The sequence below is a fragment of the Clupea harengus genome, chromosome 1, assembly GCF_900700415.2.
Source record: "Clupea harengus chromosome 1, Ch_v2.0.2, whole genome shotgun sequence".
In the NCBI taxonomy this organism is placed as follows: Eukaryota; Metazoa; Chordata; class Actinopteri; order Clupeiformes; family Clupeidae; genus Clupea; species Clupea harengus.
In genome coordinates this window covers 9,955,280-9,970,689 of record NC_045152.1, presented here as the reverse complement: position 1 = coordinate 9,970,689, position 15,410 = coordinate 9,955,280, and the positions used below count along the sequence as shown (strand labels likewise).

The following is a 15,410-nucleotide window of genomic DNA, read 5'->3' as shown; positions in this document are numbered from 1 at the left end:
GGCGGCTTATGTTTTCGGGCAATATTTGGTTGGACTAGCCAGCAATGTAGTCAGAGTCTTCAAACCAGTGTACCTCATGCACATTAGTCATTTGTCAGATAGCAATCTTTGAACTGTATTATGTATGTGCTGATGGTGTAACGACACGTTGATTATTCTGAGTTATTTATGCACATTCTGACTTTTCATCACTCCCTTGTAAATCTCTGTTAAAATCTTGCCATACATTCCAGGAAGTCAGCAACTTTTTATGCTACATGCTTGTGTAGTCCTAGGTGGTATGTGTTTGCAATCGCATTTTGTTTTTTGAAGTTGGAATAGATGAAGGCAAAAGTAAAGGTGTCGTATTGACAACTGCGATGTTTAGGGTTACAAAGCCTAAGCTCAGAACAATAACATTAGTCCCGTTAGCTTAGACTTCTTTTTCTCGCGGAGAATGAAAAAATTAGATCCCAGTCACATTATCACTTGGTCATACATCTAATTTTAACAAATTAATGTGGAGGTAATATTCACTCTTTGTTCTAGTTCCAAGAGTTGCCAAATGTATGACTATACTGTCATGCTGTCCAGTAATTGTTTTGGCTATGAAAAGGCATACTATAGTTTAGTGTCCTATTCTGATGGGTAAACTTGGTTGTGCAGTGGTAACATTTGCAATAGGAATACTTGTTCTTTCAGTGTTCATGTTCATACAGTTAACTAAAGGACAAAGTCGTGATGTATAAATCTAAGTTATTTTAAAAGTTTCACTCACGTGGGAAGAAACAATGAGTCACTGCTACTGTGTTCAGGACTGTAAACATCATGTCAATAACCTATATTTGGGGTGTACAGAAGTTCAGTTTTCTATTTGCACCGTCATGTTTACTATAATGACAATACACTAGCACGTCTGAATTGGCTACATTTTAATATTTTGCGTTTGTTTTATATTGTAGTAAATCAACATGTTAATATCAAAACATCTATTCTTAAAGTGGTGATGACGTAGTAAGAACAACCAAAGTCCAGAGGCTCGGGTGTAGTGGCTTCAGAGCTTCAGCTCGTGTACGAAACTCGGATAAAACGCCTTTATCACTTAGTCAACATCTAAACCCATGGTGAATATCTGTAGAAGATGCACAATACTATTAGATTCGATTCACTTTAAGTGATTTAATGTAACATCCTTGTGATAGTAGTAAAAGTACGGAGTTGTTGAGGTAGAGTTGCTGTTGCTAAGATAGCTAACAGTTGGAGCTGCGCAGAGTTGTATCCCCTGTTGGAACAGGAGTGAGGAGAGGACGAGTAGCTGCTTGACCCCTTTCATGCTGTGAATATGTTAAATTTCATCAACTTTTGGTCTCCAAAATCTTCGAACCTATGGTGAAGAGAAAGAAGACGTCGTCAGCTGTCGACGAGCTGGAAAATGGGTAAAATTGCTCGAAAAACAAGCACTTTAATTAAAGGTCGAATGCAGCGAAAGATTTTCGTTGTCGATTGTCGTTTCTACTGGGCGCTAAAGTGTAGGCGCTCGCTTTTAAATTTCGTAATAAAATCGCCGATCGTGCAAGGCAAACAGGTGATCAATGTATTAAGGAATTTGGATTGATTTCAGATTTCGATTTTTGATTAGAATAAGAAATAAACAAGTGAATATTTTTTGGGTTGTTTCGTCGGGACGGCGAGAGGGGATTTGAAACAAACAGTGGCGGCCATGTTGAGTGAGAGGGAATGTCGCCTTTCTAAGTTGATCGTTATTTTGTTTTATCTTAAATGTTGAAAAAACGTCTGTGATTGTGTTTTGTCAGGATGACAGTAGGCCAAGGGGATGTATCTGGGGGTGAGGGGCCAAAGAAACCTGCCCGCAAACTGGAGGGTTGCGATGAGGAGGAGAGCGGAGATCAGGCGAGCGAGGAGACGAGTACAAAGAGAGACGAAGAGGAAATTCTTAATCCATCAACTGCGGCCAGCTCCAGTTTGACTCTGAGTCTTCCCACTTCCACACCGAACCCGTCCGGACCACCAGAGAACTTACAGTCCAATAGTTCGCCTCCTCCCGTCCCACAGAACCAGGATCAGCATCATTTTCTCCGTTCCAGTGTGCGACCTCCGAGCAAGCGGCTCCGGAAGGACCCCGTTGCCCCTGCGCTGAACGGGCACGGCGGGGCGAAAGCGAAAGGTGAGTCCCGAAAGGGACGAGAGTATGGTCACCTGCCGACCCTGTAAATCTGTTGTTGCTGCCATGCATGCATGGAAGTTGATTGATTTTTAAGGCATAGGAAATGGTTTCGCTACTTGTGTGTATTTAGCATGTTTACGTCCTTCTGTGAGAGTCCGTGTATTGGAGATAGTATGTAGGGTAGTTCGCTCGGCGGGATGCGCTGCTAGGAGTAGCCTGTACATCGTCTTACGGCTTGCTGGACTGTAATGAAGACCATGGACGTACTTCCTTTCAATTAAATGCCACAGTAGCTATGAAACACTGTTAACTATTCGCATGTCCTGGTAACTAGACACTTTTGAGTTCGATACATTTACATGACGGCTGAATTGTTATGGGCAGAACTGAGTATTGAAAGTCGTGTGGCTTTGAGCCTTTTCCTTAGTTGAAGTTGTAGAGTGGAGTGGAGAGAGTACAGTTGCAATTAATAACAGAATGCCTGTGCTTTGCTTGTAATTGTTGGGGTGTCTATATTTGTCTCTTATTTGTGTGTATGGGATTAGCATTGGGTAGAGGGCATGGTTGGGGGTCACATTGGTCTTAACCATGAGATCCAGGCAAGAATTGTTGTGGTGCATTGTGGGGGAACTTTGAGAGAGTGAGGGACATTGGCTCGCTCATCTAGCCTCATGTTGCATTTGGACCGCTACATTGAGCAGCAGGTCTGGAAAGCCTCTGAACCACTCTACACACTTTTAGGAACAGCGCATGCAGAACTGTTGCCAACACACACATACCCATACTCTAAAATACGCTAATCCCATGCATTCATGCACACGGTCTTACAACATATGTGTCATGTAGATGCATGCATGCAATACAAATCAGTGCCAACACAGTGAACCCTGATAGACGCTGGGAGTGCACGTGAATGTTGGAAGGAGACGTGCCAGTCCTGCAAGACCTGCAAGTCTCTGCCAGTGAAATGTGTGATTCCAATGCAGTATCAGGGTCTAGCGCCATCTAAGTGAAAGGCAATCACAGATAGCCATGATCTGATAGAATACACCCTGACTAAAAAGCTCACCTGTTATTGCTTTCTGTCTCATTCTCTCCCAGGGGCAGAGGCAGGGCCAGCATTGTGTGCATCAACCACAGCGGGCCCCGTAGGAGGATCAGGGGCTGGGGGCAGCTCTCGGTCAGGCCCGCGAGGCCAGGGCTCCGGGGGGACAGAGGAGGGCGGCAGCCAGAAGCGCACCCGCAGACAGTGGGAGTCCTGGAGCACCGAAGACAAGAACAGTTTCTTCGAGGGCCTTTATGAGGTAGCAGTCATGAAAAGACCTCCCTTAAAAAGTGCTGTTGTCAGTTTGAAATGCCATCTGGTTAGGGTGATTTGTGCTGTTATGTCAGAAAATATTCTTTCGTCAGGACACACCTGCCACCTTTTAAATACCCACAGCAATGGAAGTGATGTCTTGCCTTCAGTTGTCACCTGCCCTCTGTCTTCTTATCTATGTGTTTCTTTTGTGCTTGTCTCCACTTCTCCATAGCATGGGAAGGACTTTGAAGCCATTCAGAACAACATAGCACTGAAGTACAAAAAGAAAGGGAAGCCAACCAGCATGGTGAAGAACAAGGAGCAGGTTCGCCATTTTTACTACCGCACCTGGCACAAGATCTCCAAGCATATCGACTTCAACAATGGTGAGCGTTGCACATCACATTATTGCACATGTGTACACTCTCTGCTTTTTCACTCAGACCCATGAGCAACCCTTAACAATACCTGTACCGGAATAGCAGTTGACTCCCTTTAGGTTTCCAAAGGTCTGGAACAGCGCCAAACATAGATTTGACAAGTGCAAAAGCCTGAGATGTCTTGAAGGTTTCTGTGATATTCTTTGCCATACACTCTCAAAGCCGACTGTTAAGTTCATTCAGTGTACTTGCCAAATTCTGGTTTCCCCACATTCGACATACAAATTATGGATTGGTGTAACAAAACATATGTGATAATTGCATTGTTAAAAAAGGCACACTCATAATGCTCGCAGTTCATTTTCCCTCACATCTGAAATAATTAAAGGTAGACTAGACAAGTTTGTGCATATGCGAGCGTAAATATGTTTTGATAAAGGCAAATTTGCTGTCATTGGTTATCCTGCACTATACACCAAACAATATCAACTGTACAGAAAAGTTCTTTTGAGCCCCCAAAATGTAAACACTCACCGTTTCTCCCCTGGCTCTCTCTTCCTCAGCATACTCCCGTGTGCTTAAGAAGTCCTCTCAGGAGCTCTACGGCCTCATCTGCTACGCCGAGCTTAGGAAGAAAGTTGGAGGCTGTAAGTCGCCCTGCTCTGACCACTGCCTTTACTATGTTGTGAGATAGTGTGTGATAGTCTGTGTGTGTGTGTGTGTGTGTGTGTGTGTGTGTGTACATGCGGATAGATGTATGATGTAAGTGATTTGTGGCTGCAAGTGATATTTGTATTGCCTTGCTGGTGGATGGTTTGGAAACACATGGAATAGTGATGCCAGGAAATCTGCTTAATAGATGCACTTCTATTTTGACTTCCTTTTCCTGTTAGTGATGGACGATAAGAATGTTGCGAAACTGAACGAGCTCATTCAGCAGGGGTAAGTCACTGGCTTCTCCCATGTGTTTGTGAATGAATGCCAAGTGTTGGCACTGTTATGACAAGTTAATGCATTAACGCCTAATCTATGCAGTCTATGCACTATTGTCTTACTTGAGAGTGTAACTTATATTCTTCTATTATCTTGACTTATAATTACAAATGTATGCTTACGTTGTGTTTCTAAATGTTTGTAGAGCCACCACAGTGCGTTCCAAAGGCAGAAACCTGCGGATTAAAGCCCCAATGTGCCGAGCCCTAAAGAAATTGTGTGACCCAGATGGTAAGTGAACTGGTGGAATAGAAGTGAAGTACGAGGAATGGGTGGAGGTTGAGTGCATTTGAGCAGTCATGCCAGCTGAAGAGAGACAGATGAAGAATGAGAAAGCAGAGGGATGATGGAGGAAGAGTTTGTTGTTGAGGGGGTGTGCTGATTGAGGCCGTGGCACTACTCCAGTGTGTGGGTGGGGTGAGAGGGGTTTCTATAGCAACAGGATGTAGGAGGTGATGCTGAATGTGGACAGGCTGGGGGAGCTAAAGATTTGTTTTCTTTCTTTCTCTCTCTTTCTCCATTAGGAGTGAGTGATGAAGAGGACCAGAAGCCTGTCCGGCTACCGCTGAAGGTTGCCGTGGAGCTGCAGCCACGTAGCAACCACTCCTGGACCCGTGTTCAGAGCCTGGCCCACAATCCCCGCCTCCGGTCAGTTCCGATTGGCCGAGTGCACCTTATCCTGTCAGACTCAACCAATCAGCGGTTGTTTCCCTGTGACTGTCATGTTGACCAGGTTCTGACTGAACCTGTTTGGTTGTCTGATTTGTTTTGCAGGATGGTTGTGGAGCTCCACAGGAAGGTGTCCAGTCTGATTGAGTTCCTGAAGCAGAAATGGGCGGTGCAGGACCAGCGAATTGTATCCTTTTGTCACAGCCAGGTGGCCTCAACCCAATTAAAGATAGACAGACAAATCCACTTTACTGGAAGGTATTTTTACTCGGGCGGCTTTACCATCCAGTTGAATTCCTTCCAACCTTTTTCTTTTAAAAAACAATGTCATATATTCATACCTGCTTGTATCTGAATCAGTCAGTGGTGTAATGTGAGGTTGCCTGTATTATAAGCTGCATAGCAGTATGGTGTCTGTCTTTAACTGCTGCTGCTCAGCGTAAGAGTCTAGAGGAACGGGAAGCTCTGGAGGGAGCCCCTAAGAAGGCGGAGTCTGAGGAGCTCCTCCTCTTCCCGGCCGAGAGCAGCACGGTGACTGCTTTGCCGGGTGTGGCGCGTGTGGTGCACTCCAAAGCTTCGTGCACGGTGCACTGGCAGGAGACCGGGAGGAGCCGCCCGGGTTCCCGAGACCTGCCCACTGCCCACATACTGGGCATCCAGCCTGGGGGCAGGGGAGTGGGGCGCCCTGGGAAGGGTGCAGCGCCCCCTGCTGTGAAAGCAGAGGGACAGAGCCTGGAGGGGACGGACGGTGGCTCAGCAGGAGTAGCAGCTGCAGCGAGTGGGGGAGAGAATGCTAGTGCTAACGCTAACCCAACTCAAGGCTCCACTGTAGCGTCTGTTATCTATCCTGTGCACTCCACTTGCGCGGCCATCCCCCCGTCACTCCCAGCGGAGCAGAGCGTTGGAAAGGGACCAGCCGAGACGGAGGGGGCTGTGCAGGGGGACACGGACGGCAAGGAGAAAATCTCCCTAGCGGAGAAAGACTGCGCTCCTGCCGAGCAAAACAAGGAGGAAGCCATGGCAGCAGGCGTGGTGTCTCCCGACCACGCTCCTGCTCCACCTGCCGTGTTACCCGACACCTCCACACGGGCAGATGGGGACGGCGGCGGTGGTGGTGGTGGTGGTGCTAGTGGTGGTGGTGGTGGTGTGGTAGTAGTGGTGGTGGTGGCAGCAGCAGTGTCACTGCCAGCGTCATGCCAACGGGACGCTCTCCGGAGAGGATCCGCGAGGAGGGCTGGAGCGTCCAGGAGGCAGAGAATGTGACGCTGGCTGAGCTCTACCTCATGCTGGGCAAGCCAGGCAAGCTGCAGCTGGAGTATGAGTGGCAGGCCAGGCCGCAGCCCCCTGCGTCCATCCCGCCCAACACGCACAACGTCCTGCGCTGCCTCCTTCGCCTTGTGGCCTCAGAGGTCAACCCCAAACCGGTGAGTGTGACCCTTCACCTCCAACCTCCAACGGGAGCACATTTGTATGATGTAATGTGTGGTGCACAGTGGACCACTGACCCTTGCTGTAGTCCAATCTGATCAATGTCCTCTCATTAACGCAGTTGCTAATTCATGCATCTCTTTGCTTCTCGTTGCGTGTGTGTGTGGTTGGGTATGTATCGGCACATACATGTGTGTGTGTGTGTGTGTGTGTGTGTGTGTGTGTGTGTGTGTGTGTGTGTGTGTGTGTGTGTGTGTGTGTGTGCTCACTAGGCTCCGGAGCTGTGTACAGTGGGCACATCCCCAGTGAAGCCGACTCTGGAGGAGCAGGCCCAGTCCCTGACTCCCCCAGGCAAAGCCCCTGCGGGAGCCATGCGCAGTCCCACCTGTGGCCGCCAGCAAAGCACAACACGCAACACCAAGCTGCTGCTGCCTAACGCAGTCACCACAGGTACACACACACACACACAGACATTACAGTCTCACAAACATGTATGTGTTTACACACTTGTGCAACACTCTCGCATATATGTTGCAGTCTCACACACTCACACGTCACATGGGTACATACACACATTACATTTTCAGAAACATGCACGTGTGCACAAACACAATATGAAGGCATGGTTTACTTGCCTATCATAGGCACATACTCATTCACATAGATAAGCCACTGCGTCAACACTGGCACTGTCCACTGCAGCGCAGCGTATTTGGCACTGACATATCTGTAAACACACACTGCGAGATAAACTGCTAGTGCAGTTGCTGGCGTAAGGTGGTTGTGGAGGTGCGTGAATTTTTTTGGTTGCCATGACCACGGGGCTCCCACACTACTTTTGCAGCAGGGCCTTTTGTAGTCCATCACGTAATTCTACACTCTGCTTACATGCAATGATCATTGCAGCATAGTACCAAATAAACACCATCAACCACTTTGGTATCATTGCATTTGCAGTGCGAGAATCTACTACCAGTTTTTAAGAGTAGATACATGAGCATTCTTTATAAGGAGTACAATGGAAGTTTAGAGTGTCCCGGCGTTCCATCATGAAATTGGAATGGTGGTAATCTGGCTGTATGGGCTTGATTTGACTAACTGTAGAAGTCTTCAGATCTGCTGTTTCTACTGTTCTACTGTACAGCCAGTTGGTTGAAATACACAGTGTGGCTAAAAAGCATACACGCTGCTCCTGTGCCTTTCCCAAGCACTTTGTGCATGTGGAGGTTATGGAACTCAATGCAAAGTAATATTAGCAAATGGTTACTGTGTGTAAGCCTCAGGTGATCATCTGGTAATCAGTGGTATGTCCTCTGCTCTCTTCCTTCCATCCGGTCAGGTGGGAGAAACCTGCCCCGCTCTCTGCTGGTGTCCGGGGCTGATGGCGATGGGGGCGTTTTCGCCGTGCCAACCATGCTGCCCCCAAATAGCTCACGTCTCTCACGCATGTTCTCCCCCAACAAGGAGGCCGAGCTGGCCTTTAGACAGCAGCTGGACTCCATCAGCGTGAGTGGGACCTAATACATACATAAACACGCTCACACACTCTCAGTCTCGAATATCACACACAGAAACATACAATGAGTGTGTGTTCATTCTCACACACATGCTGACGGGTACAGACATGGTCTGTATGAATATGGATAATCATATGGATAAATTCACATGCACGCACACATCATATACTGTTTGATGATTGTTCATAGCAATATTTATAATCTCAATGAAAAACAGACACATCGCAGATTTTATTCCTATTATTTCAACGAGGAGAGATTGTTCTCGTCATAGGATGTTCTCTGGCTCTGGGAATAAATGCTTCCTAATCCTGAACGCAGTGGGGATCTGACTCAAGGTTGACTCATACTGCCACCATCTTGCTCAGAGGTTCAGAACAGCCATTTTACCAAATGAGGTTCATGCTAAACTCACACACACACTGCTTCCTTGTGTTTCTTCCAGTCTGACTTTTTGCTGCCGAAGCAGAGGAAGCTGGGAAGGAGTCGTCCCCTGAGGAAACCTCTGGTCGTCCAGGTGAGATGGTGTGGCGGCGTGGATGCTGCCTCTACTCTCCTGGCTACATGTCATGGTTATATGTCCAAGAGTGATTTTCCTGTGAAACCTGTGTGCTAGAATAGTGTGCGGTGGATGCATAGTCGGCGCTCTGATTCCTAAAATCATGCTTCTGTTGTTTCAGAGAACATTGGTGCCGCGGACAACTGGCGACACATCACAGCACGTCTGTTCCTTTTCCATACTCTCCAACTCCTCAGCCACAGGTGACTCTTGCAACCACAATTTAACCCTCAAACAAACACTCAACCAGTCATCCTACCAGAAGTGAAAACACTAGCAAATACTTCATACAGAGAAATACAGTGAGCGCTCAAATTAGGAGATGGACTGAAACTGTGTGTGTGTGTGTGTGTGTGTGTCTCTGTTCCAGGAACGGGCTCCTTTCGGCCTATTCAGCCCCGTGTACCTCTGGCGCGACCTCTCGTTACCAAAACCACAGCCAGCGCACCAAGCCCTTCACCCTCGACTGAACTGTCCAGTAAGATGATCTCTCCAACAGAATGTAAAAATTTGGGAACTTTTCCCAGTGGATAGCTTGATATTACACTATAATCACACAACCAATACCTCTTCAACTAGGAGTGGTTACTACCCCAAAGGGAGATTTTGCATGTTTGAAAAACCAGTTATTGTCTTGGATGTAACCTCCCCAAGCTGAAGTGACGCAATACATTGAACCATGTCATGTGTTCAAAGCTTGAAACATACAGGATTGTGTATACAGTATATTATGGAAGAGAAATGATACAGAAATCGAAGTCAACGTCTACATTCCCTTTGCTGCAGGTGCGATTGACCTGGCGGCCAAGTCTGCGGGCATCATTCCAGGCAGCCCATGTGGAGAGATGGAGGCCCCCGCTGTGGAGGACGATCTCCTGGGGCCGGAGAGAGACATGCCCCTGACGCCGCCCCAGCCCCAGACAGACATCCTCCAGGAACAAGCAGAGGTGACATGCATGGTTTTATCGCCTGGTTAAGCGTTGGAAAAAAAAAAAGTGTCTGCTTAATTTAAATGTAAGCCTTCTCAGTAAATGTGTCTCCTTTATTGGTAAAGACTGAGGGAAATGTGTCAGATGTTGCAGGGAAATGTGTCAGATGTTGCAGGGAAATGTGTCAGATGTTGCAGGGAAATGTGTTAGATGTAGGTGTCAGAGCTTGTGTCAGCCATCACATGCTACCATTGCCTTTTAACTCAGCGTGCTGTCAGGAAGACACAGGTTGTGAGTTTTAGCGTCGGAGCCCCTCAGGTCCAACTCATTTTGTATTCTTTTGATGGCCGCTGTAGCGGAGGAACCGGCGCATCGAGTTGCTATGCGTTTGAAGTCCCACAAGGCAGGGAAAAGGGAGAATGTTTTTTATTTGTTACCTTAAAAATACATGCAAGCAAAGTGAGCAAAGCGAAGTTCGGTGTTCCATTCTTTTATTAATTTGAGGCAAGAGACGGTGACGTAGACTAGGGAATTGAGCGAAGCAAGCAAAAAAGAGTTTAATCCTATACAAATGAGGAGCACATTTTGCCAGCAGTGACCAATCAGATTGTTTGTTGTCATCTTCGATGGTTTGAAAATTGTGGGGCAATGGCGTTGTTTGGTCGTTTAATTTGCTTGGAGGTTATTTCATCAGAACAGCTTGGAGGACCGTTGTTCCCTGGTACATTAGATATAGGTTTACTTTGACGCAATGACTGTTCTGATATAAAGACAAGTGACTAGCTAACTAACTAGAATGCTAGTTTGGTTTGTTACACTTGTTCCGCACGGCACGGCACAGCACGCCCAGTGTGGAGAGAGCGTTTCGCTTTGCCTGCATGTGTTTTTTTAGCGTTAGTGTGGAAAGTATAGTTGAAATCATTGATCACCAATCATGATGGTCATTTCTCCTGTTTCATTTCTCCCTCTTTCTTCATCTCTCTCTCTCTCTCAGGAGTCTCTGCAGAACAGCCTGCCCCCTCCTTCCCCAGGTGGTGCTGACTCCATGCTTGCACCACCCAGCGTCGCCTCCTTATTGGACATCTCACTTCCTGGTCCCCCAGAGGAGTCCCTCCCCTCGGGAGAAGCCCAGACTCATATCAGCGACTCCATCATCGAGCTCGCCATCAACTCCGCACATTATGGTAGGATTCCTGGGAACGGGAAATGTTCTACTCAAAGGGCTGATTGATATTTTGCCTTAATTTATTTGCATTCTCACTCTCTCTTTCTCTTTATTTCTCTCTCTCAGGGGATGGATCATCTATGTCTCCGGCCAAACTCAATGGGACAGACACCCCCAAACTGCTGCCCTCTCCCTCCGATAGCCCAGCCCACAGCTGGATCCCCTCACCCTCTCATGACCCCCAGTGGTACCCCAGCGACTCCACAGACTCTTCACTTGGCTGCCTGCTGTGTGAGTGTACACACACACACACACACACACACACACACACACACACACACACACACACCACCAGACAATGGTTTGAGGAACTGACTAGCACCTGTGTAGTGTTTAATGCTTTAGTTCTCATGACAAATACATCAGCCTTACGATCCATGCTCATATTTACACTAAAGGTCACGCTAGTAGGGTCCGACATGGTTTCACCTGTGTTTTGCCTCTAATCCCACTAGACTGATAGAAATAATAATAATCAGTACTTATTGTACTTCGTGCGCATACACACACACATACTCATTATTCATATTCCATATATTATTCATACAGATAGCCTCACTCATATCCTCTGCCATTTAATAATCTCTCTGCATGGTTGTCTCTGCAGCAAGTCTGGTGTCCCCTGAAAAACATCGCCGGACACAACTCCGCCCTGTGGGCCCATCCAGTGGTACAGCCCTCCTGGGCCCCAGCTGTCTGGACTCCAATTCCCATGATTCATTTCCGGCCAGAGGCCTACCTGAGGTGAGTGGGCGACTCGGCCGTCGCTGCATTCGCAGGAAGTGGTCCCTGTGTGTCCCATGTCAATTCAATAGTCATCAACTGATAATTCCTCCATAATGGCTCTGCATTAGTCCGGTGTTTTCAGACACCAGTGTTCATAATGTTGGTAAAACACCATAGGGCTTTGCTCAGAAACTGGAGTTCGAGGAGCAGCGTTTACTCCTCCAGGTCTTTCGTTTTTGGAAGTCTCTGGGAAGCAAAGGAGTGGAACAAGAGAGCAGATATGAAAACAGAGAAGCAATCATTACAAATGAGATAACAGACTGGCATGTGTTGAGGAGGAAGTGGGGTCTGACAAACATGCCTGCATGTGGTGCCTTGCCTGATATCAGCTGTGAGCCATTAGGGCAGTAGGTTAAAAACAGCTGAAAACATTGCTGAGAACACTTGACAAACAGATGTAGGGATATTTCAGTAAGAACAAGTTGCATATACCATCTCAAACTCCGGTGTATGGAGATTAACGTTAAAATAACAGGGGCCATAAGGGGCTGGCACAAGCATCATACTACTTCCCTGTTTGCTAGTGGAATTAGAAATAAATCATCAAACATGACTCCACCCTGTGAACGCAATCTACTTTTTTTTATATCACATCAAGCCAACATCGCTTGTTTATCATGAACACTGAGGAGACGCTGGTGTCTGCCAGTAAGCACTCAAACAGCAGGCAGTAATACTCCACTCTCCCTAGAGCTGCGTGCCAAGATCAGTGTCGAGCAGTGAAAGGAGCAATGTCAGGCTTGAAGTGTACCCTACACAAGTATACAATTCAATACATTTTATATATATATATATATATATATATATATATATATATATATATAAAATATATATGAGACAATTTTATTGTTTTGGTGCTAAAACAAAAACAATAAAATTGTCTCAAGGCGCTTTACACAGCCCAGGGCCGGAACCCTATACAAGTGTAAATGCTTCCAGCAGAGCTGATCAAGAGGTGTCATGGCGCAATTCACATCGCACACCGCAAGTGTTAGCTGTGTTCTGCATCCGGTCTCTGGTTCATCGTTTTAAACAGGTTCTCCCCCTCCCTGCAGGTCGACACCCAGCTGGCCTGCATGATGAGTGAGAGCAGCGTGGACTACATCGCCCGGTTCAACGACCTCGCCCAAGAGCTGTCTGTCACAGAGTCACATCTCCCACACCACGGGGTCTGAGAGGGGCCAAGGGGACCTGCCACATGTCTGATCGCAGAGTTGCCCAATCAACAGCCTGGGAGCTGATGCCCTTAGGGCATGCTTGGGGACCTTTTCATCTGGGAGTCCCAGGTGTCCCTGGTTAGGCCACAAGGGTGTGGTGCTTTGGCGTGAGAGGGGTGTCACCTCCTCAGCAAGAAGTATGTGTGATTGGTGGAACAGTTTAAAGAAGTGCAATAGTGCGCCAAGATCTACACCACCCGACCTGATTGGGCTGTGTGTATGTGAGCGAACGAGTGTGTGTGAGGTGAGAGAGAGAGCGCGTGTGAATGGGAGACTGTGTGACTGACTATTCTGAGAGTGCTCAGTGAGCCGCCCTCTGGAAACACTTTAAGCAAGACTGCTTACAAAAGAAACCTCATGTACAGAAAATCCTTGCCTGCCATATCTGAACAAAGAGCTTCCCCTCTATACCTCTATCTTGCTGTCTCTCTGCCTGTCTGCTTGTCTCTCCGTCCCCTCATAGTTGCGTGTGTGTGTGTGTGTGTGTGTGTGTGTACACAATAGTGTGAAATTGAACTGAGTGATTTAAAACTTCTCTGTCTGTCCGTATCCCTCCATTGTTGCTGCTCCCTCTCTCTTTTTCTATCTCGCAACCTTCCTCTTATTCTGGGTTTGCCTAGCTGATATCCTCAGATATGCAGTACAAATTACAAAAGCTTAGTGTTGATTTTATACCTTTATGTCCACTCCCTGAAGGACCATTATAGGATTACATCCCAGAGCTGGGTTTGACCAGGACGGAAAACTTTACTAAGACCTTATATGTGTGCGTGTGTGTGTGTGTGTGTGTGTGTGTGTGTGTGTGTGTGTATGTATGTGTGTGAGGGTGTTCATATGTCCTTCCTCCTCTCTGTAATGTAAAAATCTCCTTGATGCAGAAACCAAGTTTTAAAAGCCATATGATAAGATTTTTGAGCATTTGTATGTGTGCGTGCACACGCCTGGTCCTTCCCTTTATTCATCCATCCCAGCGACATATCTGCAGTAATCTCATTTCAGCGACTCTGCTTCCTGTCTGTTTTCAATTGGCCGATTTCAGGAACACTAACATGGGAAGATGTTGTTGTCTTAAAGAGCAACACATTGGACGAGGACTAGATGCAACCCTTAAAAGAAGGAGGCCATTGCTGTCATTGATCTTTTTAGGAGTAGCATTTGCGGCTCTGCTGGAATGCGATGAATCACCCAAATTCAGCTCTGGAGCAGCATAACCTTGCACCCCAATTACTCAGTCTGATGTCTGGCACTGACACAGGCAGGACATACCCTAGGTTGGGCTTGACAGTACGTTCAGTAAACACAGCCATACGGTTAACACACACACTGACATAGGTGTAACAGTTCAGACACAGCCGCAGATATTACTCATTCTCAGGAATACAGCATGACACTCGGACACACACACATTGTCACATCCATATGATCCACATACTAATGCCTTTAACTTAATGAGTCACTAGCACATACACTTTCACATTACCCAAGAGGGAAAACCTGTTCACCTAGAGGTTGCAGTCCAGCTCCACTTGGGAAGAAACAAAGGCTTCCCTTTTTGTATCTTTTTTTTTTCTGTTTTAACCTGGCAGCGTTGTAATGTAATCAAGTCAAACGGGTCCTAATGTTGACTTTAATTGCAAAAACGACCTTGCAGATATGCAGCTCATGATAGAAGGGTCATCAGATGGTGTGCGTGCGTGTGCGTGTGTGTGTGTGTGTGTGTGTGTGTGTGTACATGTGTACATGTGTACAAAAGAACACTGATTCCAGTATTCACTTCACCTTTGTAACATACTGTAAATGTTATTTGGACTATTTATTGATAACCATTGAAGGTGTTTCTGTTTTTATTTGTTTTAATTTAATATAAAAGGCCTCTAAAACATACATCCCTGCTGTTTTAAAGATCTGAGTTTGTAAAGTTGTTTTTACTCGTGCTTATAAATAGACATTCAAAAACAAAAACTTCAAGGGCTTTGTTTTCTTTTGTATGGAGAACAGAGAGAGCTGTGGACACAGGAGTGTGAAGAACCAACCCGATTATGAAGAGAGTTCGACACACATACACCGACATATATATACATCGTGTACGGCCAGAAAACCTAGATCAGTGTATATGTGTGCACCAGATTTTCTGGTCTTACACTTGAAAAGCTAACCTGTAGTGCAACAATATTGTCCAACACCCCAGAAAAGGACACGCATAATTTGACTAAATGGTGGGGATTATCCTGTTCACGTTTCTC

The 15,410-nt window shown here is 46.5% G+C and overlaps 1 protein-coding gene across 1 annotated transcript; it reads left to right on the top strand.

Moving 5' to 3' along the window:
• Window positions 1-547: 547 nt before the first annotated feature.
• cramp1 (cramped chromatin regulator homolog 1) lies at window positions 548-15,129 on the top strand. The gene is given in 21 exon segments (XM_012816757.3): window positions 548-1,415; window positions 1,794-2,164; window positions 3,266-3,468; window positions 3,697-3,850; window positions 4,408-4,491; window positions 4,738-4,786; window positions 4,983-5,068; window positions 5,362-5,485; window positions 5,612-5,693; window positions 5,945-6,710; window positions 6,713-6,930; window positions 7,207-7,384; window positions 8,274-8,440; window positions 8,897-8,968; window positions 9,132-9,213; window positions 9,381-9,488; window positions 9,797-9,957; window positions 10,934-11,123; window positions 11,231-11,395; window positions 11,772-11,908; window positions 13,006-15,129. Coding segments are annotated over 21 exon segments (3,567 nt in total). The 5' UTR covers window positions 548-1,365; the 3' UTR covers window positions 13,126-15,129.
• The last annotated feature ends 281 nt before the right edge of the window (window positions 15,130-15,410 follow it).